This window comes from Grampus griseus (genome assembly GCF_964374135.1).
Source record: "Grampus griseus genome assembly, chromosome: 4".
NCBI classification, from domain to species: Eukaryota; Metazoa; Chordata; class Mammalia; order Artiodactyla; family Delphinidae; genus Grampus; species Grampus griseus.
The window spans coordinates 39,568,147-39,592,076 of NC_138997.1; the positions used below are offsets into that span (position 1 = coordinate 39,568,147).

At 40.3% G+C, this 23,930-nt stretch overlaps 1 protein-coding gene across 1 annotated transcript in view; it reads left to right on the forward strand.

Annotated features, from left to right (window-relative positions):
* HELQ (helicase, POLQ like) overlaps window positions 1-1,899 on the forward strand; it is a 40,450-nt gene extending 38,551 nt beyond the window's left edge. The window contains 1 exon segment of the mRNA XM_082653508.1: window positions 1,691-1,899. Within this exon segment, the coding sequence (XP_082509634.1) occupies window positions 1,691-1,798 (108 nt within the window). The 3' untranslated portion in view covers window positions 1,799-1,899.
* Window positions 1,900-23,930: the final 22,031 nt, after the last annotated feature.

Genomic DNA, 23,930 nt, shown 5'->3' on the forward strand with positions numbered 1-23,930 from the left:
GAGGTGTCATCTGGCAAGCTTTTCCACTGTAAAATTATTATTTTTCCCTTTTTATTAGTATTTTTGGAGTGGATACTTTGAGACTATGTAGATATCCTATTCTTCATTAAACTTTCACACACTTGTTTTAGCATTCATTGATGATTTTTGCCTCAGTTATTTCTATGATGTTTGTCAAGTGGTGATTTTCTAGCTCCATTGTTCCCTCTATATTTTTTATTGGCATTTTACTATGAGGAAAAGCTATTCCTTCCTCATTTATCTTTTAATTCATTTATTTATATCAGAGTGAATGATGGGTTCATACTTATTTTGATACTCAAATGGTCTCAGAGTTGGCCAGGAAGAGCCCCTGCAGACTGGCTCCTGTGTCTTTTTGGCGTGTCCCCATCATTATTGGTGTACTTTCTTACTTTCTGGTTGTATCTGTCAGGGTCTAATCATTAGGAACAGAAACCACACAGTAATTTGAACAGGAAAGCTTAATATAAAGAATTAGTCAGCAATGAAGACTCAACACAGCCAAAAATAAAAATAAAATAAATTAAAAAAAAAAAGAATTAGTAACAGAGGTTACTAGTTGGCCTCTGAGGGGTAAACAGAACACTTCAAGTCATTTGATGTTGGTGGTGTTCTCTGTATTCTAGTAATGTTGACATGTGAGTTTTGTATGGTTTACTTATTGTCCTTTGTGATCTGTAGAGTGCTTACAGGATGTGTTGGCAGATTCATTTTGCAGGGTCACCATTACCTCAGTTACTGGAAAGCTTACCTAATTACATTTTTTTTTCCTTGACTTCATTGCTTTATTTTTTTTTATATTTGAAATTTCCTTTTTTTAATTAATTTTTATTGGAGTATAGTTGATTTACAATGTATTCATTTCTGCTGTACAGCAAAGTGTCAGTTATACATATACATCCTAATTACATTTTAGACTCCTTTATATAGTGCTAAATAATGCTATGCTTTATATCAAATTGGTAGAGAGTGGTTTTCTTCCTCTGTGTGATTTTGCTGACCTTTTTATCATAAAAATGTTATAAGAGAAATAGTGCAAATATTTCACACCAATATACTCAAAACCCAGATGCAACAAATACGAATATTTTATTTCTGGCTTTTTTAAAGAAAGGGGAGAAATCGTTATTCAGCAAATATTCATTGACATCCACTATGCGCTGGGTTTAGAAATACTTTCTTTGCTCATTATGCTTCTTTTGAAATTAGCCATATTAATTTTAGGAGCTTGAATAAAACTTTTCCTTGAAACACTGATAAGCTTTTAAAAGATAGCATACTAAACTTTGAGGAATAGTAAAATCCATATATAAAGGATAACATTTTCAAGAACTAATTAAATTTTTGCAAAATTGTCTTAAATTTTATAGATTAAAAGTTAATTTTTAAGTGGCTGAGTCTTCAATAAAACAAATCTTTGAGAGTATTAAAGCTCCCTTATTTTTGGTATACCAAATGCAGTGATCAGCTAAAATGGCTTTAACTAAATGTCTTAGCTTCATTAATTGTAATCACTTGTTCTTAAGTGGCCATTTTTCAATCTCATTATTAGTTTTAATGTCTAGTTTGGTGGTATGTAAGGATTCAGGTGTCAAACAGATGGTGGTAAAATGTTAGCAGTTCTCTAGAAATCGGTGTTTTTGCCTCATGTCTTGATTTTTTATTGTAGTTGCTGTTGCATGAGAAAGCAGAGGCTTTGCAAGAAGAAGTAGAAGAGTTATTGAGACTGCCTTCTGATTTCCCTGGTATTGTGGCCTCTTCTGTTGAAAAGGCATGAAACTGTCACATGAACATTTTTAAGTGTGAATTATTTATTGTACATATGTTTTATTAAAGATTCCCTGTAATTTATGAGTGAAAAAATATATTTTAATTATATATTAAGAACTGTGGATGATGTTTGAATATTCCTGTCACCCATAATTGCATACATAATTATGCATTATTTCTTTGCTCAAAAATCTGGGGTTTACCACAAAATGAAATCCAACTTTCTCAACATATCCCCAGCCTACCCTTGTAGCCAGATCTTTCATTATCCTCTTACCCATTTCTTTCATCAAACTGGACTATTTAAAATCCCAGAATTTTCCCTGGGATTTCCAAACTCTCTCTTTCCTAACTGCTTTATGCTATTCCCCATGCATGGGAAATTATCTTTAAAATGTACTAAATACTTCAAGTTTCAACTAAGAATGCTAGAATACTATCTCCTCTAAGAAATTGTCCAAGTTCAACCTCCTCCCCACCCCATACATCATGGGTTCTTACCCTCCTATAAGTATTGTGAGTCCCTCATTTATGCCCATGTCTTTTTTATTTTTATTTTCTTTTAATCCCCATTTTTTTTATTCAAACAGAAAGTCACAAAAATTATAATCATCCTCATCAGTTCACTCAGTCCCATGTAATTAATTTTTTTTCATCTTGATATTTTGTTAGCACTTTTATGAATTCATCAGCTTTCCATTAGAGTTCTGAAAATGCTTATTCATTCAGCTCAGCAGTATAGTCAGTTACCAGAAACCTGTACTTGTTAGAGTCTTTTCCATGAATTCCTTGAACATGAAACCCTTTTATAGGAATATATTTGCAAAAGCATCAGAGTACACCCAGAACTGTCTGCAAATGACAAAAGACTTAAAAATGACCACGGTTAAAGATTTGATGAAAGTTCATGATAATGCAATTGACAAGGAAATTTAGTTATTTCTGAGATGTACATTTTAAAGTAATAACTAGAATTATGACTTATGATACCAGAACATATAAGATTTTTAGAAATTTCATGTACTGTCTGAAACATTTATATTAACATATTTCCATACAAATAACCCAAAAAAAGTTTAGTATTAGTTGTTTTTTTGTTTGTTTGTTTATAGTGCAGGTTCTTATTAGTCATCAGTTTTATACACATCAGTGTATACATGTCAATCCCAATCGCCCAATTCAGCACACCACCATCCCCACCCCACCGCGGTTTTCCCCCCTTGGCGTCCATACGTTTGTTCTCTACATCTGTGTATCAACTTCTGCCCTGCAAATCAGTTCATCTGTACCATTTTTTAGGTTCCACATACATGCGTTAATATACGATATTTTTCTCTTTCTGACTTACTTCACTAGGTATGACAGTCTCTAGATCCATCCACATCTCAACAAATGACTCAATTTCATTCCTTTTTATGGCTGAGTAATACTCCATTGTATATATGTACCACAACTTCTTTATCCATTCATCTGTCGATGGGCATTTAGGTTGCTTCCGTGACCTGGCTATTGTAAATAGTGCTGCAGTGAATATTGGGGTGCATGTGTCTTTTTGAATTATGGTTTTCCCTGGGTATATGCCCAGTAGTGGGATTGCTGGATCATATGGTAATTCTATTTTTAGATTTTTAAGGAACTCCATACTGTTCTCCATAGTGGCTGTATCCATTTACATTCCCACCAACAGTACCAGAGGGTTCCCTTTTCTCCACACCCTCTCCAGCATTTGTTGTTTGTAGATTTTCTGATGATGCCCATTCTAACTGGTGTGAGGTGATACCTTATTGTAGTTTTAATTTGCATTTCTCTAATAATTAGTGACGTTGAGCAGCTTTTCATGTGCTTCTTGGCCATCTGTATATCTTCTTTGGAGAAATGTCTATTTAGGTCTTCTGCCCATTTTTGGATTGGGTTGTTTGTATCTTTAATATTGAGCTGCATGAGCTGTTTATATATTTTGAAGATTAATTCTTTGTCCGTTGATTCATTTGCAAATATTTTCTCCCATTCTGAGGGTTGTCTTTTTGTCTTGTTTATGGTTTCCTTTGCTGTGCAAAAGCTTTGAAGTTTCATTAGGTCCCATTTGTTTATTTTTGTTTTTATTTCCATTACTCTAGGAGGTGGATCAAAAAAGATCTTGCTGTGATTTATGTCAAAGAGTGTTCTTCCTATGTTTTCCTCTAAGAGTTTTATGGTGTCTGGTCTTACATTTAGGTCTCGAATCCATTCTGAGTTTATTTTTGTGTATGGTGACAGGGAGTGTTCTAATTTCATTCTTTTACAAAACTGTAGCTGTACAGTTTTCCCAGCACCACTTATTGAAGAGACTGTCTTTTCTCCATTGTATATCTTTGCCTCCTTTGTCATAGATTAGTTGACCATAGGTGCGTGGGTTTATCTCTGGGCTTTCTATCTTGTTCCACTGATCTATGTTTCTGTTTTTGTGCCAGTACCATATTGTCTTGATTATTGTACCTTTGTACTATAGTCTGAAGTCAGGGAATCTGATTCCTCCAGCTCCATTTTTTTTCCCTCAAGACTGCTTTGGCTAATCGGGGTCTTTTGTGTCTCCATACAGATTTTAAGATTTTTTGTTCTAGTTCCGTAAAAAATGCCATTGATAATTTGATATGGATTGCATTGAATCTGTAGATTGCTTTGGGTAGTATAGTCATTTTCACAGTATTGATTCTTCCAATCCAAGGACATGGTATATCTCTCCATCTGTTGGTATCATCTTTAATTTCTTTCATCAGTATCTTATAGTTTTCTGCATATAGGTCTTTTGTCTCCCTAGGTAGATTTATTCCTAGGTATTTTATTCCTTGTGTTGTAATGGTAAATGGGAGTGTTTCCATAATTTCTCTTTCATATTTTTCATCATTAATGTATAGGAATGCAAGAGATTTCTGTGCATTAATTTTGTATCCTGCAACTTTACCAGATTCATTGATTAGCTCTAGTAGTTTTCTGGTGGCATTTTTAGGATTCTCTGTGTACAGTATCATGTCATCTGCAAACAGTGACAGTTTTACTTCTTCTTTTCCAATTTGTATTTCTTTTTCTTCTCTGATTGCCATGGCTAGGACTTCCAAAACTATGTTGAATAATAGTGGTGAGAGTGGACAGCCTTGTCTCGTTCCTGATCTTAGAGGAAATACTTTCAGTTTTTCAGCATTGAGAATGATGTTTGCTGTGGGTTTGTCATATATGGCCTTTGTTTTGTTGAGGTAGGTTCCCTCTATGCCCACTTTCTGGAGAGTTTTTATCATAAATGGGTGTTTAATTTTGTCAAAAGCTTTTTCTGCATCTATTGAGATCATCATATGGTTTTTATTCTTCAGTTTGTTAATATGGTGTATCACATTGATTGATTTGCATATATTGAAGAATTCTTGCATCCCTGGGATAAATCCCACTTGATCGTGGTGTATGATCCTTTTAATGTGTTATTGGATTCTGTTTGCTAGTATTTTGTAGAGGATTTTTGCATTTATATTCATCAGTGATATTGGTCTGTAATTTTCTTTTTTTGTAGTATCTTTGTCTGCTTTTGGTATCAGGGTGATGGTGGCCTCATAGAATGAGTTTGGGAGTGTTCCTTCCTCTACAATTTTTTGGAAGAGTTTGAGAAGGATGGGTGTTAGCTCTTCTCTAAATGTTTGATAGAATTCACCTGTGAAGTCATCTGGTCCTGGACTCTTGTTTCTTGGAAGATTTTTAATCACAGTTTCAATTTCATGACTTGTGATTGGTCTGTTCATATTTTCTATTTCTTCCTGGTTCAGTCTTAGAAGGTTATACCTTTCTAAGAATGTGTCCGTTTCTTCCAGGTTGTCCATTTTATTGGCATAGAGCTGCTTGTAGTAGTCTCTTAGGATGCTTTGTATTTCTGTGTATTTCTTTGTATTTCTTTGTATTTCTATTTTGTATTCTGTGTCTGTTGTAACTTCTTTTTCATTTCTAATTTTATTGATTTGAGTCCTCTCTTTTTCTTGATGAGTCTGGCTAATGGTTTATCAATTTTGTTTATCTTCTCAAAGAACCAGATTTTAGTTTTATTGCTCTTTGCTATTGTTTTCTTTGTTTCTATTTCATTTATTTCTGCTCCGATCTTGATGATTTCTTTCCTTCTGCTAACTTTGGGTTTTGTTTGTTCTTCTTTCTCTAGTTCCTTTAGGTGTAAGGTTAGGTGGTTTATTTGACATTCTTCTTGTTTCTTGAGGTAGGCTTGTATAGCTATAAACTTCCTTCTTAGAACTGCTTTTGCTGCATCCCATAGGTTTTGTGTTGTCATGTTTTCATTTTCATTTGTCTCTAGGTATTTTCTGATTTCCTCTTTGATTTCTTCAGTGATCTCTTGGTTATTTAGTAACATATGGTTTAGCCGCCATATGTTTGTGTTTTTTATGTTTTTTTCCCCTGTAATTCATTTCTAATCTCATAGTGTTGTGGTCACAAAAGATGCTTGATATGATTTCAATTTTCTTAAATTTACTGAGGCTTGATTTGTGACCCAAGATGTAATCTATCCTGGAGAATGTTCCGTGTGCACTTGAGAAGGGAGTGTAATCTGCTGTTTGGGGATGGAATGTCCTATAAATATCAGTTAAATCCATCTGGTCTGTTGTGTCATTTAAAGCTTCTGTTTCCTTATTTATTTTCATTTTGGATGATCTGTCCATTGGTGTAAGTGAGGTGTTAAAGTCCCCCACTATTATTGTGTTACTATAGATTTCCTCTTTTATAGCTGTTAACAGTTGCCTTATGTATTGAGGTGCTCCTATGTTGGGTGCATATATATTTATAATTGTTATATCTTCTTGGAATGATCCCTTGATCATTATGTAGTGTCCTTCCTTTTTTCTTGTAACATTCTTTTTTTTAAAAGTCTATTTTATCTGATATGAGTATAGCTACTCCAGCTTTCTTTTGATTTCCATTTGCATGGAATATCGTTTTGCATCCCCTCACTTTCAGTCTGTATGTGTCCCCAAGGCTGAAGTGGGTCTCTTGTAGACAGCATATATATGGGTCTTGTTTTTGTGTCCATTCAGCAAGCCTGTATCTTTTGGTTGGAGCATTTAATCCATTCACATTTAAGGTAATTATCGATATGTATGTTCCTGTGACCATTTTCTTAATTGTCTTGGAGTTGTTTTTGTAGGTTCTTTTCTTCTCTTATGTTTCCCACTTAGAGAAGTTCCTTTAGCATTTGTTGTAGAGCTGGTTTGGTGGTGCTGAATTCTCTTAGCTTTTGCTTGTCTGTAAAGCTTTTGATTTCTCCATCAAATCTGAATGAGATCTTTGCTGGGTAGAGTAATCTTGGTGGTAGTTTCTGCCATTTCATCACTTTAAGTATATCATGCCACTCCCTTCTGTCTTGTAGAGTTTCTGCTGAGAAATCAGCTGTTAACCTTATGGGAGTTCCCTTGTATGTTATTTGTCATTTTTCCCTTGCTGCTTTCAATAATTTTTCTTTGTCTTTAATTTTTGCCAATTTGATTACTGTGTGTCTCGGCATGTTTCTCCTTGGGTTTATCCTGTATGGGATTCGCTGTTCTTCCTGGACTTAGGTGGCTATTTCCTTTCCCATGTTTTCATTAAGTTAAGTTTTCAACTATAATCTCTTCAAATATTTTCTCTGGTCCTTTCTCTCTCTCTTCAACTCTGGGACCCCTGTAATGCGAATGTTGTTGTGTTTAATGTTTTCCCAGAGGTCTCTTAGGCTGTCTTCATTTCTTTTCATTCTTTTTTCTTTAGTCTGTTCTGCAGCAGTGAATTCCACCATTCTGTCTTCCCGGTCACTTATCCTTTCTTCTGCCTCAGTTATTCTGCTATTGATTCCTTCTAGTGTAGTTTTTATTTCAGTTATTGTATTGCTCATCTCTGTTTGTTTATTCTTTAATTCTTCTAGGTCTTTGTTAAACATTTCTTGCATCTTCTCGATCTTTGCCTCCATTCTTTTTCCAAGGTCCTGGATCATCTTCACCCTCATTATTCTGAATTCTTTTTCTGGAAGGTTGCCTATCTCCACTTCATTTAGTTGTTTCTCTGGGGTTTTATCTTGTTCCTTCATCTGGTACATAGCTCTGCCTTTTCATCTTGTCTGTCTTTCTGTGAATGTGGTTTTTGTTCCACAGGCTGCAGGATTGTAGTTCTTGCTTCTGCTGTGTGCCCTCTGGGGGATGAGGCTATCTGTGAGGCTTGTGCAAGTTTCCTGATGGGAGGGACTGGTGGTGGGTGGAGTTGACTGTTGCTCTGGTGGGCAGAGCTCAGTAAAACTTTAATCCACTTTACTGTTGATGGGTGGGGCTGGGTTCTCTCCCTGTTGGTTGTTTGGCCTGAGGCAACCCAACACTGGAGCCTACCTAGGCTCTTTGGTGGGGCTAATGACAGACCCTGGGAGGGCTCACACCAAGGAGTACTTCCCAGAACTTCTGCTGCCAGTGTCCTTGTCCCCACGGTGAAACAGAGCCACCCCCTGCCTCTGCAAGAGACCCTCCAACACTAGCAGGTAGGTCTGGTTCAGTCTCGCCTGGGGTCACTGCTCCTCCCCCCGGGTCCTGATGTGCACACTACTTTGTGTGTGCCCTCCAAGAGTGGAGTCTCTGTTTCCCCCAGTCCTGTCGAAGTCCTGCAATCAATTCCCACTAGGCTTCAAAGTCTGATTCTCTAGGAATTCCTCCTCCTATTGCCAGACCCCCAGGTTGGGAAGCCTGACGTGGGGCTCAGAACCTTCACTCCAGCGTGTGGACTTCTGTGGTATAAGTGTTCTCCAGTCTGTGGTCACCCACCCACCAGTTATGGGATTTGATTTTACTGTGATTGCACCCCTCCTACCGTCTCATTGTGGCTTCTCTTTTGTCTTTGGATGTGGGGTATCTTTTCTGGTGAGTTCCAGTGTCTTCCTGTCAATGATTGTTCAGCAGCTAGTTGTGATTCTGGTGTTCTCGCAAGAGGGAGTGAGAGCACGTCCTTCTCCACCGTCTTGGTTCCTCCTTCCCCATGTCTTTTTTAATGTGACTAGTTTGAAATCTCCTGGAGGGCCAAGACCTTTGTTACCATCTTTGTATCCACACAGCACCTACCCCAGTTTATCGCACAAAGTAAGAACCTCTGTGAAAACGGAATTCTACTCAAATTAATAATTTAAAGATTCTCTTTAAACACAACTTAAATATTGGCTCTCCCCCCTCCCTTTTCAGATTAATAGTTCAAATGTAGATGACTGGTTAAACTAGAAAAAAAGTAATAACTAGCAATATTTATAAGTACTGAACTGGTTTAAAGTTTTCCTCACCTATCTGAGAGACATCCATTGGAAACTTTGCAAATAGATCCACAGTCTAAGTTCTTTGTGCCTTACCATTATAGACCATTATGATATGGGCACACCTCAGAAATACTGTGGGTTCGGTTCCAGACCACCACAAAAAAGCAATTATTGCAGTAAAGCAAGTCACATGAATTTTTTGGTTTTCCCATGCATATAAAGTTATGTTTACACTCTACTGTAGTCTGTTAGGTCTGCAGTAGCATTATGTCTAAAATAAAACAATGTATATATCTTAATAAAAAATACTTTATTGCTAAAAACTGCTAACCGTCATCTGAGCCTTTAGTGAGTTGTAATCTTTTTGCAGTAGTAACATCAAAGATCACTGATCACAGATCATCATAACAAATATAATAATAATGAAAAAGTTTGAAATATTGTTAGAATTACCAAAATGTGACATAAAGACACAAAGTGAGCAAATGCTGTTGGAAAAGTGGTGCCGATAAAATTAGAGTAACTTGCCCAAGGTCACGTACTGTTAGTGGCAGAGCAGGGATTCAGACCCAGCCAATCCCAATCTAAAGTCTCTTTACTTAACCAATATACAGTATTGTTTTCGTATAATTTTTCCCATTTTGTCCTTCCTGAATGTCCCTTTCACCTTGCTTGATTTTGTCCCTAGCATTACATCACATTGTCACACCTCACCCCTCCATATGAGGCACAGTATGGCATCCTAATGTCCTGGTAGAATCCTGGGCTGTACTGCACATATTCCATTTATTGCAACTAAAAAGATTGTAAAAGAGCAGCTGGCCCACCTACTGGCTGCTTGGGTACAGCCACTGAGGTGTGCCCCAGAGGTCCATAGTTAAGCCTTCGGTGTTTTAAAATCTAGAAACCCCAGTATGGTTAGTTTGCTCAAGTGAGCAAGTCTCTAAGTGAGCCCTGATTCTTGCTAACCAGTTTATAAGAGACTGATCAATAATCCCAACTTATTAGTTTAAGATTCGAGATGGCAAGTTGGAGGGGTACCTTTACGGAAACTAGAAAACCTGTACCTGCAGTCTGGGACCATCTCCCCCTCCCCCAATCAGTGTCTCTCTAGGTCAATCCAACTGAAAGGCTGTAACCAAGGGTAATGATGGGCGATTAGCCCTGAAAGATATTAAAACGTAAAGAAATTGAAACAGTTCAGCTGTAGAGAAGAAGAGAAAAGTAGATTAGTGGGAACAGAGTGGAGAGTAAAAATAGATTCAAAAACATTTAAGAACTTATATATAATATATAATAAACATGGTTTTTCAGTTTTGATTGATAGAAACTCAGGTATATCTAGCTTAAACAAAAAAGAAAATTTAGTAGCCACATTCTCAAACCATAGCAGTCATAGAACTGGCCTTGGAGCAACTGGAGCCAGAGACTCAGCACCTCAGGACTTGCCACCTCTTCTTTGTCAGGCAACTCTAGACTGACTCAAGAGCTTCAAGATCAAAGCAAAATGAGCTCTCTGCTGCCATTCCAGGTAGAGAAGCTGCTGGGAGGGATTCTCATTGGTCTAATTGGTCCTTTGCCCACCTCTGTGGCCAGGGTGTAGAGTTTTTGTTTTGTGTTAGTTTTTTCAGAAGCTGGAGGGGAGGGATGATAGGCAGAGAAATCAGTAGCTACTACAGGTGACACTTGAGTCACAGTGGAGAAGATGGATAACTCAGTGAATGGAATTCAAACAGTGGCTATCTCATGTTTTAGGAAAATATTAAGCTGAATCTCTACCTATGTTCCTAAACCAAGTTAAATTCTAGGTAAATGAAAAGATTTGAATGTGGACTTTTTGATGGTATCATCTGACTGCATGAAGCATCAAGGAGTGTACCCACAGTTCCTTTGTATCAAGCTTCAAGACATTAAAATTTCAGCAAGTCCAGGAAAAAGGAAAAAAATTTTCCTTTTTGTATTTTTTTCAAGCTTGCCCATTTCTAGAATGTTTAATTTCACCAACATCTTTATAATGTCCTGGCTTCTTTGGATTTGCATTATAAGCTTAAATAACCACCACCAAAAAAGAAAAAAGGATTTTTTTTTTCTATTGGGTACATCAAATTTTGGGTCAAGTTTAAGTGTTTCAAACCCAGCTATCCTCTCAACAAATATCAAAACTGATATTTCTTCAGTCCTTTCAGGAAGGGCTAATGTAAGACTCTCCTGGGCTTTCTGCTTCCATTTGTAAGAACCTTCCCACACAAGAATCACTACAGCTTTTTAATTCCACACTGTTTTCCTTACAGCCATCTGAGATACATGTTTTTTACCCTATGTTACAAATGAAGAAAGTGTGGCTTGCCCAGGATGACTCCATTAATAAGAGACAGAGCCTAGGTCACACCTAGGTCATGCTGATAATTCTTTCTCTGATTGTGTTTATTTGCATTATAAGCTACCCTATGTGTGTTTGGAAAGGAGTTGATCAAGATGGCAGACAGCATGTATCAATATAATAGCCCCTCGTCCTGCCTAAAATCCTGTGAAGTGATTAAAAATACAAATTTGCTGTGATGAATTAGCATGCTTCATTTTTCATTTTTAAAATAGTCTTTTGATCCTTTTCTTCAGTAAGTGGTTTCCCAAGTGATATGTGGTCACTTGGAGTAAAACTTAAGATGTGATAATTCTCTTTCAGGAGAATTACATACATCTCTTTCAGGATTTTTGTAATGTATAAAAAATTTGCTATTAGAATTAAAACTACCACTTTAGAGGAAATGAGTGATTTTGCTCCAGCTGAACCAAACGTATTAGATGATTAAACCTCCCCAAAATGATCCATATGCACAGAGAGGGCAGTAGAAGCTTTAGTCTAAGGGCTGCGCTAAAACATGTGAACCTGGCGGCACAAGTTAATACACTGATGGAAGGGGCCTCAAGCCAAGGCATGCAGGCAGCCTCTAGAACCTGAGAAAGGCAAGGGAACAGATTCTCTCCTAGAGCCTCCAGAAAGGAACTCAGCTCTGCTGACACCAGCTGTTAGCGCGTTGAGACCCTTTGAGACTTCTGATCTCCAGAACTGTAACATAAATTTGTGTTGCTTTTAACACTGAATGTGTGGTACTTTGTCACAGCAGCAATAGGAAACAAACACATCTGAAAATAGCCTGGAACACAATTGGGGAGCTACCATTCTGCAGGACCCCTTCTGGATCTTAGCATATGAGCAATCTCAGTTAAATGTGTTAGGCCCATTGACAGGATTATTTTGTGTTCCTGAAAACTATAGAAATTAACTGTGGTGAATGCCTACATTTTTTTTTAATAAATATATTAGTTGTATATTTTTGGCTGTGTTGGGTCTTCTGTGCTGTGTGCAGGCTTTCTCTAGCTGCGGCGAGCAGGGGCTACTCTTTGTTGCGGTGCACGGGCTTCTCGTTGTGGTGACTTCTCTTGTTGCAGAGCACGGGCTCTAGGTGTGCAGGCTTCAGTAGTTGTGGCACGAAGGCTCTAGAGCTCAGGCTCAGTAGTTGTGGCTCGTGGGCTCTAGAGTGCAGGCTCAGTAGTTGTGGCGCACGGGCTTAGCTGCTCCGCAGCATGTGGGATCTTCCCGGACCAGGGCTCGAACCTGTGTCCCCTGCATTGGCAGGTGGATTCTTAACTACTACACCACCAGGGAAGTACCCCTACCATTTTTATTCATTGCATTTTCTCCAGTAAAAAGATTTCTTTTTATTTTTCCCTTCAACAACTTAAGTAAAAAAGTCCTATCCCTAGTTGACTAAAACAAAATGACAACAAAAAAGATCCAATTACCACAGAGATTGGAAGTTTGAATCCCTAACTTCTGAGGAGTTTTATGAGCCATCTAGTCTATGATATTTCCCCAGACCTTGTTTTCTGTCTTCAAAGGGGCCTAAAAGTATGTTATCATGATAAAGAGATATGTATAAAACTAGGAAAATGTAGGCTAACTGCAATGTGAGTATAAAGAACTAGCTATTGTAATGCTGCATGCTAAACGATCCTTCTTTGTAGTTAAATATAGTATTACTGTATGATCACACAGAAAATTGGAAAAAAATCTACAGACAAGCCTACTCACTCTACATGAAGTACAATAACACTAGTTTACTTTATAAATGTGTAAGCACTTTGAGAGTCTACTGCCCATCCTAGAAATGATGAAGGAATTCAATATCATTTTGCTGAAATTTGTCAAAGTCATCTGAAAGCTCAATGAAAATATTTACATGCATTTTAGTGAATAGTTTTGATGTGCTTAGCCTGATGCTAGACGCTGGTGGAAAACAAGAGGGAATATTTGGTTCTTGTTGCTTTTAGGAGCAGTAAAGCATAAATACATGAACCATGAGCCACTGATGGTTACATCATGAAGCACAGTGTACAAAAGATAAATGCTTATAGGCACTAGAGACAGAAGTGGGAGGTGATGGGAATGTCTGAGACAGAGGGAGAAGGGTGGGTGGGAGAGGGGAGAACATGATCGACAACAGGAAGGTTCTCTTCTAGCTGAGCTATACAGAGTGAAGGCTGCAAGCACCATCTGTATATTTGCACTCTTAAAGCAGTAATGAGGAACCAAAAAAGCAGCAGCAAATGATTTGTGCTGAGCCATCTCTATGTGCTCATCTGGTTCACCTTGTGATCAATGAAAGGCCCTGGTGAAACACCTGGCGGGTGGACACGTGTGACCACAATATGGACAGAGCCATATGGAGATCAAGTTCATAAGCTTGGCCTTGTTAGCACTGTGATCTGTCTGTCTAGTCCTCGCTGCCGAGGACAGATAGAAAATGTAGATCTGAGCTTTGTCAAACATAAGCTGGACACTAGGTAAAGCGTTAAGGATAGACTTTATTCAGTACTAAGTGCAGAGGTGATGGGCGTTTTCAAGGAAGAATGGGGGACAGGAGGGGAAAGAGCGGGCCCTCCAGCAGAGACTGGGTTTATTGATTGGTGCTTATCCAGAGGAGAAGCAAGCTTCTAGTATCTGTATGACAGGAGGTAGTGGTGTAAGTCAGAGCAAGCCCCCCAGAGCCTACTAAACGGGAATGGGGGCTGTGCAGAGGCCTGTCTATTACCAGGTTTGGGCTGGAACAAACAGTAATCCTCCTGGCAGTTTTCTCAGGCAGACAGTTTAAGGGGGGAGTAGAGTCATCCTAGGGGTGCAGCCTTGAGCTGTTAGGAGCTATGTTAGTGTTTGTTCAAATCTTTTAGTGGGGGCTTGGGACTGGGCGGGGAGTGGGGGGACGGAATCATTTGTGCTGAGAGGCTTCAGTTTTTCTAGGCCAGAGTTAAGGCCTGGTCGAAAAGAGGGCTCAGATGAGCCTGTTTAAAGTTTGGTCAAGAGGAGAATCTTTGTCACTTTCCAAGGTTTGTTCCACATGCACCACTTAGCTCACTTTAAAACATGCCATCACTAAGATTGATATTTGGTTTCCTTCAATCTACGTTATGAAACCTAGACCTTGGTCTTTAATATTAGTTCTTGGTTCTTTTTCTCAGCGTGATCACAGAGGAGTAGGAAGGGGGTTTTGCATGAGTTATTCCAGCTCTTCACATAGCTCTTAAGTTCACCTTTCAGAACTCCTGCAGCAGAAGGAAGCCTTCAGAAACTGGAGCGACCTTGAAAAGCTTTGTCTGCCAACCACTTGGGTTTGAGCAGGTGCGGTCCAGAATGACCTCAAGGGGGCTTGAACTTTTATAGGCAACAGGCTGCACTTTAGTTGTTCCAGCCTGTGCAGATGTACTAAATCAAAATTAAATGTTAATGATGGTGGTGTCTGTGCCACTCTGCTGGGGAAACTAAAATGCAGAGAAACAAGGCTCTAACAGCTGTCAGTAATTGGGTCATAGCCTTCCCCTGTGCCCTGGCTTCCTAGATTTACGCCAGCACCTACTATCGTTAATGGCCCCGCTGCCAAAAAGACTCACCTTTGCCAAGATGTTCACTGGAGGAACACGTGTTCTTGCAGGAGAAGCTGAAAGTTCTTGAGAGAAGCACATAAGGAGGACATGAATCCACACATAGAAAAAGGTGAGCATGATGTGCTGCCTCACCAAATGGTCCCACATGCAGAAGAACAAGCTCGGCTGTGGCTGCGTCTGCCCTTCTGTTACCAAGGGCACTGCGTACTTCCGGTGGAGGCTGACTTGTGGTGACCTTTTTGTTATCTTTTCCTGCGAAATGAGCAGATTCTAGCAGATGCTGCTGAAACCTCTTTCTTGTCAATTCAGCAAAGAGAAAGCATCTTTCCCATTATTTATTCCAAATGCATACTTGGCATGTTCCTGATTCATAATGGCTAGTGGTTTCATTCATACACAGTGGTCAATTGGGTTCCTGTGTCTGAGGCAGGCCACCAAGCAGGCTAAGATCAAGGCATCCCATCCCAGATTTCTGCTCCTCCACAGTGAACTTCAGTTATCTCTGTTGAATGAGAAGCTTGAATTCTACTCCTGGAAACAGGTGCCCTGACTGGCCTCTGCTGGAACTGTAGGGAAATTGTTCTGAGACAGCCTGGGACCTGGGACCCTTTGCTGCAGTGCTGCAGTGCTTGGACCTGGACACACCTCTCCTTGAGCAACAAAATACAAAGAAACTCTATGGGACTAAAAGCAACTGCATGCATGCCAAATTCTGGACCCAAAAAATGCAAAGAGACCAAAAAACCCAACTGCCGCTTTTGAAGAGCCTGGAGCAAAAACAGGGTGTTGGGAGCAAAAGTAAGGTACTTCTCATGCCCCCTGCACACAACACCACCTAAGGGGTGGGTAAAACACCTAAGCCACCCCTCTGGCCTGACCCCTGGACACACCCCTACTCACACCCCATATAAGAAACAAGCTTGCCTCATCCCTCCCCCAGGGAGCTAGCAAGCAAGGGAAACTGTTGTTTGTTCTCGCTCCCCACTGCTGCAGCAGGGGCCCCACTAAAGCCTCGCCTGAATGTCTTGTCCAGCCTCTTATCAATTTCTATTGATTGGGGAAGGCCAAGAACCCTGGTTGGTAACAGTGCCATAGGTAACTCAAATTGTTTGGAAAAGAATGAGCTCTATTCCTTTTTTCTGGGGCCACTTGTCACATCCATACTGTGAGTTAAGAGGCTTCCAAGTGTTATTTGGGTATTTTATTTAAGCACGTCAATTTGATGTTACTTATAAACCAACATAAAATTATATTGATAGTTTTCATGCATGGTGGAGGTCTCTCAAATGCAAAGAAACATGGACTGGCTGGCAAAGAAAGTGACAACTGAGCTGTTTGGCCATTGTGTCTGTCCATAACTATGAGTAAGGAAGACAGACAGAAAGGAAAGATGGAGTCCAGAGGGCTAAGGGGGAATAAACAGGCCCAGCTTCCGGAATCTGAACACTGCTGAAAATTTCCCTCTAATCTTACTGTGGAAACCAGAAGGCCATCAATTTAAGAGACATGTCGATCACAGAGTTTGGTACCTGCTGAAGTTGCTTTACACAATCTGTACTTTCTACTGAGGGGCAGCTGTGTGCTGCAGGGGATGTAAAGGTGAATCTGATAGGATCTTGTCCTTAAGAAACATGTAGCTCAGTAGCAGAGAGAAGCCATCCGTGTAAATAACTATTACAAAAGTGATTAGGAGAGGAACTTCAGAGCAGAGATAGAAGCACAATTCTGAGCTAGATTAGAAGAGGATGTTAAGAACCCAAGCTCTTCCACCTCCACCTCCCTGATTCATTTGGGAAAAGAGGAAAGCATGGAGAGTCTGTGAGTGCTGTGTGCCACCTGCTTACTGAATCCATGTCTTTGATGGCTCACATAAACAAACAATTCAGAAGATGCCTTCAGGCATGGCTAGATCCAGGACTCAAAATTTCTCCCCAGGATACTGTCTCCTTTTATCTTAATTCTGCTTTCCCCTGAATTGCTTCCATTCTCAGTCAGGCTCATCCTCACAGCTAAGAAAAAGAATTCCTCTTTCACACTTTTTCATGGTGGCTAGAAGGATAAGCAATTGACTAGGCCTTGGATACGAGACAACCCCTAAAGCTACAATGGTTTGGGTCATAACCCCCCTCCCTGGACTAACTGAGAAAGACAATTAAGGTGTTGTTTTTACTTTAATTAAAAAAAAAAAAGAGGTTGACTCTGGGCTGGTCAGAGATGTCTTCCACTAAGAGGACTGACTCTAAGTTCCTCTAAGAATTGCAGTGCTCAGCCCACAGCAAACGTTACTGCAACATGAATCAGACAGGTGTGGCTCATGGAGTGAGAGCAGAAGGCTTCAATTGGCATCCCAGCCCAGTCTGGGCTCAACTATCTGGGCTGTGTGTCTTGATAATTTGTCTAGGCCAGGACTTTTCAATGGAGGATGGTTTTCATCCCCACGCCACCTGGGACATTTGCCACTGTCTGGAGACATTTTTAGTTGTCATAGGTTGGGGGGAGGGGATGTCCTACTGGCATCTAGTGGGTAGAGGCCACGGATGGATGCTGCTAAACATTCTAGAGTGCACAGGACAGTTCCTACCACAAAAAATTATCTGGCCCCCCAAATGTTAATAGTGCCACACTTTAAAAACCCTGGTCCGGGCAATCAGAAAAGAGTGTATTTCTTCTGTTTCGCCAAGAAAGGAAAAACTATAAACCAGAATTACTGAATTATTTATTTATTTAATTTTGCTCATTACTGGATGTAAATTGAGTTGGTAAATTACCCCATAGTATGTGTGAAGGCAAATAAGAGGCTTAATTCTTGCTGGAAAGACCCCCCTACTTTTCCCTTTTCTTTAAAAATTTCTTGCTTTGTTGTTGCAGTTTATCTTATGACAGGGTTTCCGAAAGCAAGCTCATCACTCGAGATGAACTGTGCCAAAGCACAGCAGTAGAGGGCTGCCGCTCGCTCAGGCAAAACAGCGCCGTCTGTCCTGCAGTGGTAGCTTTTATTTAAGCATTATCTATGTTTACATCTTAAGACTTAGTTTTCTTAACATTCCAGAAATGCCAAAGCAGCAACATATGCTTTTATTTATTATACAAGCAACAATGGGCTTTCTTGAAGACATGCCGTGCTTCGTCCTTGAGCTCATAAGCAGCACAAGGACATCTCCTTGTGTTCCCATCATTCTGATTATACTAAAGTAGCACACGGACGTTTCCTTGTGTTCTGATTATACTGAGGTCATTTCATGCATCAGTGCCCAAAGTATCCAGGACTGCCTGCAGTCCTGGCTTATTCGCCCGCCCTCGGTTTGCCAAGGGGTGCCAGCCCCTTGCCTTGCAGAGGGGTTCTGGTCTGTTGGTCACGTTTCCTTTCCATGTCCTCAGTTTTTCCACTACACTTTGTATGTAAATCCTTTTAATGGCTAAGATAAACCTCTTCTTGGTCTCACAACTCGGGAGTATTTCCCAAGAACCTGGGAGCCATATCTAAGAAAGTTGCATCAAGGAAGATATCACCCCATCTCCCACTTTCCCAGGAGGAGGTGGGCCTAACGTCAGCTGTCCCCGACTGCAAATTGCAAACCCAACCTAACACCCTGGGCTGCACCCTCTCTGCTGTGAATGTGAGGTGACTTTCGGTCTCCATCTCTTAGCGGATGGCCCGACATGTGAATCGCATTCTGGTTGATGCTTATTCAATAATGACAATTGTTTTCTTCCTTTTCTTTGTAGACGGATTTTCTGGGCTGTGAAGATATTTTGTTTTTAATTATATTTCCCCAATAAATGCCAATTGATTAGTGAGATTAAAGGGCAAACTATTTAAAACTCAGACATGTGGACGTACACATTTCTCCGTGGTTTTCTAATAAGGATATTTCACACCAATTCATTGTGATTTTCTTTTCATCTTGATTCAATTCAAGATTAAGTTCTCTGTTGTTTAAATGTTCTTATAAGCTTTCCTTAACCGAATTATAATGTTAGTATTATTTTCAAATAACTTATATGTGGTCTTACAATCACCTTTGTTTCAAAAGGAAGTTTTACTGTTTCATATTCCTTTCCAAGAAATCATTCTATTCATTTCTTTTTAAAATTTCTCCTTTTCTTTATTAATAGGAACTATACTTAATAAAGATAATTCCCATAGCTGAGCTCTAGAAAGAAGTAGTGATTAGCTGGCGTATTTTTTTGCAAAAAAAAAATAAAATAAAGTTAAATGAGCTCTAGTTTCAGATTTGGGAGGTAAATGTTGAACCTCTGCATAGACTGCAAAATCCCAGAGGAAATGACTTTACCTTCTACTACTAATGTAACTATCCAAAGAGTGAGGAGTGCTGAATATGCAGTAAATGCTTAAAAAACAATGTCAAATCTGGGTAGAAGGTAAAACAAAAACAAAACAAAACAACAACAAAAAACCAGCAAACAAGAGTGATCTAGAGGACATTGCCTATCTTACATGTTTAATCATTTATTTTTGTTTTTATTTATTTATAAAATTTTACTATCATTTTTTTTTTTCCGGCTGCATCACGAAGCATGTGGGATCTTATTTCCCTGACCAGGGATCGAACCCGTGCCCCCTACAGTGGAATCACGGAGTCTTAACCACTGGCCCACCAGGGAAGTCCCGATCACTTACTTTTGTTTTTTAAATATTTATTGTGGAGAAAATAGCTTTTCAAAATTATAATACTAATATTCATTGCTGAAAATTTAGAAAATAAAGCCCAAAAAAGGAAATTTAAAAATGGTCTCATCCAGAAATAACTCATGCTGGTATGTATTCTTTTCTTTTTCCCTTGCAAGCATCTACATTTTAACACTGTTAGTGAATGTGCTGCCTATTAGTCCTGTGTAAAGGAGAGAGGTGTCACTGTGGACATCTGTTGTTCAGACATGGTCCAGCCCATCATCAAAAAATCTAGAAACAATAAATGCTGGAGAGGGTGTAGAGAAAAGGGAACCCTTTTGCACTGTTGGTGGGAATGTAAATTGATACAGCCACTATGGAGAACAGTATGGAGTTTCCTTAAAAAACTAAAAATAGAACTACCATACGACCCAGCAATCCCACTACTGGGCATATACCCTGAGAAAAACCATAATGCAAAAAGAGTCATGTACCACAATGTTCATTGCAGCTCTATTTACAATGGCCAGGACATGGAAGCAACCTAAGTGTCCATCGACAGATGAATGGATAAAGAAGATGTGGCACATATATACAATGCAATATTACTCAGCCATAAAAAGAAACAAAATTGAGTTATTTGTAGTGAGGTGGATGGACCTAGTGTCTGTCATACAGAGTGAAGTAAGTCAGAAAGGGAAAAACAAATGCCGTATGCTAACACATATATATGGAATCTAAAAGAAAAAGAAAAAAAAAATGGTTCTGAAGAACCTAGGGGCAGGACAGGAATAAAGACGCAGACGTAGAGAATGGACTTGAGGACATGGTGAGGGGGAAGGGTAAGCTGGGACGAAGTGAGAGAGTGGCATGGACATATATACACTACCAAATGTAAAACAGATAGCTAGTGGGAAGCAGCCGCATAGCACAGGGAGATCAGTTCCGTGCTTTGCGACCACTTAGAGGGGTGGGATAGGGAGGGTGGGAGGGAGATGCAAGAGGGAGGAGATATGGGGATATACATATATGTATAGCTGATTCACTTTGTTATAAAGTAGAAACGAACGCACCATTTTAAAGCAATTATACTCCAATAAAGATGTTAAAAAAAAGACATTATCTAGCAGTTGCTAGAAGCTGATGAGAGTAATAATGATCACACTTATTTTGGCAGAATCGTCCATCCTTGTTAAGATAATATGCTGGGATGTTTGCATTTATACATAGTCAAGCCACACAGCCACAAATGAAAAAATAGCTCTTTTCCAAAGCCTTTATAGGGAAGGAAAAAGTTTTTTTCACTACCCTCTTATGTTTAGTGCCTGGGGCTTGTGAATTAAACTGACAGACAATTAACAGGAGAAAAAAGGTTTATTGGTATACACACAGAAGCCAATAAAAGAAGCAGCTGGCTAGTTAAGTGGTTAAAGTTAGAGGCTTGTATATCTAACAGATTCTATGGGAAGAACAAATATATTTCTTTAGGACAGACAAATGGATTTTTAGGAGAAAAATCAAATGGGAGATAAGAAAGTTTGTGCTGTTTGTTTATGCAGCCAAAGAAAGATTTTAGGGCAGCCTCATTTCTCAGAAGTTTCTTCTTTTAGTCAGATAAGGGGAAGCTTGGAGAAGGCTTCTTTCTACATCTGTTAAATCTCAAATGTCTTCAGCCTAAAATAATCTTTAGAACGACTCTGAGCATTCTGAGTGGGTCCCCACACCTTCAGAAATGGAAAAGCAGCAAAAGGATGTACGCCAACCCTTTCTGAATCATGGCACTGGGCTTGGTTCTTTACTCACAGAAGTTCTACCCAGTTGGATTTGATTAATCCCATTTTACAAAATAGCAAACTAGAGACTAAGAGAAGTTAAGTAATGGACCCAATGATCTGAGCCAAAGTGTAATATTAGAGGGTCTTAGAACCATTCTTCTTCTATTCAACAAACATTTGGTGAGTGAATCCTATGTGGCAGGTTTCATACTGGTGCTGAGGATGCAAATAATAAATTATTCCTGCCTTCAAGGCATTGCAGTGTAAGAGGAAATCAAAGCAGAGTGAAGATTATTGTACAGTGTACCAGGTGCTGTGCTAGAGACGGGTACCCTGCACACACAGGCAGGTGCTGTAGTAACACGGAGGAGGAACACCTGTACCTGTCAGCTGGCTGACAGCCTTCTGGCTGAATCTGGCCTTCATGTGCATCAGCCTTCTGGCTGAATCTGGCCTTCATGTGCATCTATACAGTTGTTACGGGTTGAACTGTGTCCTCCAAAAAGATATGCTAAAGTCCTAACTGCAGTACCTCAGAATGTGACCTCATCTGGAAATAGGTTATTGCAGAAGTAACTAGTTAAGACGAGGTCATAGTGGAGAAGGCTGGGCCCTAAGTCCAGTATCACTGATGTCCTCATAAGAAGATGATGTGACGACACAGGGGGAGAACGCTGTGACAGAGGCGTTGGAGTGATGCGTCTGAAATCCAAGGATTGCCCTGCTACACCTTGAGTTCTGACTTCTAGCCTCCAGAATTGTGAGAATAAATTTATGGTGGTTTAAGCCATGCAGTCTGGGGTACTCAGTTACAGCAGCCCTAGGAAACGAATACAACAGTGTAACATTTAAAAAATAATAGTTTGGGGATTCCCTGGCGGTCCAGCAGTTAGGGCTCGGCGCTTTCAATGCCACGCTGCGGTTCAATCCCTGGTCAGGGAATTAAAATCTCACAAACCGCCTGGCGAGGCCAATAATAATAATAATAATAATAATAAATAATAGTTTGATGACGTTGGTGTTGATGCTTCTTCCTCACACCTGGTCTCCTCTTCCCGTGGAAGGAGGGAGCACTGAAATTCTAACATTCCTGAATACTCCTGCCTTCTCCATCCCTTACTCACTCTTCCCCTTGCTGAGTTTGGCATAAGGAACAGGGCTGGGATCCCACATCTGTCTTCTCTCAGTTTCCTCTTTGGCATGATCCTGCCCTCAGGGAGCCTCCATCCTGTTCAGCTCTTGCAGGCTGTGAATGGTATCGGGCTGACCTCCCTTTGGAGGTGGGTCTTTTGTAGGGTTCTCCAGAAGCAGAACCTCAGTTGCGAATTCACGTACAATTGCTGTATGGGGGCAACGCTCTCAGGAGAGGCAGAGTGAGGGGAGCCGGGCAGGAAAGGGGAATAAAGCGAGGCAAGCATGTGGTCTCCACTGGAGCCTAGCTCAGTCTAATCCCACAGAGCAGCTCGGGAGCACAGATGGCAACACAGGATTCGTCGTTTTGAGGCCGTTTGTACCCTCCTTCATCAGCCAGTCACTGGACAGCTCAGGGGCAGGTGAGAGGATAGCAGAGCCTCCTGGGCAGGCTGAGGCAGCCCTATGTGGCCGAGGGCAATGCTCTGGTGAAGGCAGCAAGTGTGGGGTGTTATCGGCCACCACTGCCAGCAAGCAGGGGGCGGGCGCACCTGATGGCAAAGCGGATCTGGGTCCCACAGCCATCTCCACCACAGGAAGCCTTTTGCAGTCCGGGCAGCTTCTGCCTGAGTGAGCAAATATGTGTAACTGGGGGAAATAAAATGGAAGAACCAGAACCAGGAGCAGCCCCTTCCTCCTGCGCATCCCTCCCGTGTGTCTTTTCTTGACAAAGCCTAACAATGCGCACTCTGCAAACGAGAAGTGATGCAAGGGTCGAGCCCATTATCACAGAACAGATAACTGTAGCTTTCGAGCTGATGGGCAGTAAATTGATAACTCACACACACACTAAGATCACATTTGGACACTAAACCTTCCTGGGCTTTTCTTCTTTTTCTCCATCCCTTTTCTTTTAAAATTTATTTATTTATTTATTTATTTTTGGCTGCATTGCGTCTTTGTTGCTGCACGCGGGCTTTCTCTAGTTGAGGTGAGCGGGGGCTACTCTTCGTTGTGGTGCACGGGCTCTAGAGCACAGCCTCAGTAATTATGACACACGGGCTTAGTTGCTTTGTGGCATGTGGGATCTTCCCAGACCAGGGCTCGAACCCGTGCCCCCTGCATTGGCAGGCGGATTCTTAACCACTGCGCCACTAGGGAAGCCCTCTCTGTTCTTTCTGAGTGTTTATAATATTTACCCTCAAATTCACAAAAGAGCCTGCGTTACCTCGCCTTTTTGCTCAGGCCTGCAGTGCTGGCAGGATGGGCCAGTGTTGCAGTCTTCCCACTGCTAGGAAGCTCTGAGCCACCCACAGGAGCAGAAGTGGCACGGTAAACAGTACAAGAAAACCGTCTGGCACAGCCCTGAAAGCCAGGCCCTTTG